Genomic DNA, 2,308 nt, shown 5'->3' with positions numbered 1-2,308 from the left:
TAATAATAATAATAATAAAAGCGTTTATTATTATAGGATAATATTGAAAGATCGTAGTTCAACTATACATTAGTGAAAATATAAGTTAACTTTTTAAATCAAACAATTTTTAAGCAACTAGAACTAGCTCTGGTGAAGCCGTAATGGCAGAACGTTGGCAGAATATTATATTTATTATCTGGTGAAGCCGTAATGGCAGAACGTTGGCAGAATATTATATTTATTATTATCCGGAGAGTAAAGATCGTTTTTTCTAACTTTATTGTCAAAGTGTCTAAATCCCTCCAGTATGCACTACAAATTCTAATAAACAACAAAATGTTAGTACAAACAGGTTTTCATAATGATTTAGTTTGAAATTCTTGTTAGGAAATAACGCATAGTTACTTTAGACCAACTTAACATAACAGAATGTTTCTTGACTGGCTGCAAACTATTTTTTAGAAATATGATATGTAGATGGGTTGTACTACGCATCACTTCTAATTGCTTAGGTCAATGTGTAAACAGATTTTTTTCTATATGGATATAAAACAAAAAAACAAAAGAAAACTGTCTAGCATTAAATATATCACAGATAATACACAATTTTAAAGAATAAATGAAACAACCATTCAAGAAATGTATAATATGTTGGTGCCATTTGCTCCAGAAATATTTTCTGTTTTTTTTTCTTTTTAAATGGAAATGAACTATCCAACAGTTCTTGACGCAAATCATATAATTTATTAGCTAATCTAAAAAACAGTAAAACAAATTACAATATGATAATACTGTTCGGAAGAATCAAAAATGAGTTTGTATACATTATTCGTATTGCTAAACACCTATACACTAATTATTCTGCTATTACAAGTAAGGTAAACAAAAATGTCATAACAAACAGGCGGAAATTATAACTGGGTATTGTTTTCTTAATGTATTTTTATTTTTTTAATTGGACTAGAATGACGGTTACTTATCTGGGCCAAGATAAAGAACGTTTATAAATTACTATAGAAAATACTCTAACATAATTTATAAATATCTATTTGTTGTATTGATAGCTCTGGGTTCCGCCTCTTCCGTAGCCTGAAAAAAAAAGAGAGAGTAAAATATTCGATAAAAAATATATAAATGTACATGCTAGAAGTCTTGTTAAAATTGAAGTGTCTTTGACTCCAATTAAGTCCTTTTATCTATTTTTTACGAGAAACGTATCCTTCCTCACGCCAGCTGTTTTTATAAAATAATAATGACTTTTTTTTATAAAGCTTAAACATATCTTACCCTGGATCCAATTGTTTCTTAAGAATAAAAGTTTGTTCGAAGAAAAAGAAACACGTAAAGTTTAACTTCTATTAATCGTCACTAGGGGGAAGCATTAGATAAGGAATCTAAATTATTTTGTCCTTTTATGTATGTTCTCGGTGGCTCAGCAATAAGTTTGAGAGCTAAAACATTAAAATTCAGAGTCCAAAGTCACCCTTAATATATATATATAAACTTTAGAGATAATAATTATATTGTTCTGTCTTTGTATATTTTATTAATTTCTGTTTGATGTCTTCGAATTTTTTTGTTATTAGAATAGCTATCAAATTACGTACTGGTACATGAATTAACCATGACTTGCAAATTATTTAAGGATTCAAATAAATAAAAGCGTTTTGTAACTTAAAGATAGCAAATCCTATAAAGCAAATTTAATTGCATTAAGAACTAAGTGTTTGCGTAACTTTATTTCTTATACCCTTTACATGCACAAACACAAACAACTTTTTAAACATTCTTCAATTAAATATTTGGTTACATTCTTGAAAAACCTTTTAATGACACATAAAATGCAAACAACAGTCATAATATCAATTGTGACCACAGTGCATAAAATAAAGCAAAATTAAATTCGATAAGTCTATTTTGCAATGATAATTAGTTTTGGTTCCTTAGTTTGATAAAGCTACACATCAAATTATTACACCTTTTTATAATTATTTTGTGAAAATTAGTTTGTGAAACTTTAGTTGTTCATTTTTATACAAATGCACTTTTGTGCTTATAACGCCTAAATATAAAGCTTCTTATTGGTTGTGATTACATTTAGATTTATCCTAGTATTAGTAAAGTATGCAGGTTGTTGGAAATATGTGTTTGTTTGAAGACTTTTATAATCTGTGCACAAAAATATCTGAGAAAATGGCGTATCTCAATACTCTTATCTATATACTATTAAAACTAAGATTGTTTATTTGTTTACTTGTCTGTAATTAACTACAGCAAAAACGGCGCACAATAGCGCCATATTTGTAATGAAATGAGAATAGAAACA

General features: G+C 27.6%; 1 protein-coding gene across 1 annotated transcript in view; it reads right to left on the bottom strand.

Annotated features, from left to right (window-relative positions):
* Positions 1–283: 283 nt before the first annotated feature.
* Positions 284–2,308, bottom strand: part of LOC106457769 (cysteine-rich protein 1-like) — a 10,292-nt gene continuing 8,267 nt past the window's right edge. Inside the window, exon 4 of the mRNA XM_013917216.2 lies at positions 284–1,071. Coding sequence (XP_013772670.1) covers positions 1,028–1,071 — 44 coding nt within the window. The 3' untranslated portion in view covers positions 284–1,027. The remainder of the gene's footprint in view (positions 1,072–2,308) is intronic.

This window comes from Limulus polyphemus, unplaced genomic scaffold, assembly GCF_000517525.1.
Source record: "Limulus polyphemus unplaced genomic scaffold, Limulus_polyphemus-2.1.2 Scaffold18, whole genome shotgun sequence".
NCBI classification, from domain to species: domain Eukaryota; kingdom Metazoa; phylum Arthropoda; class Merostomata; order Xiphosura; family Limulidae; genus Limulus; species Limulus polyphemus.
This window is presented reverse-complemented; position numbering and strand designations above follow the sequence as displayed.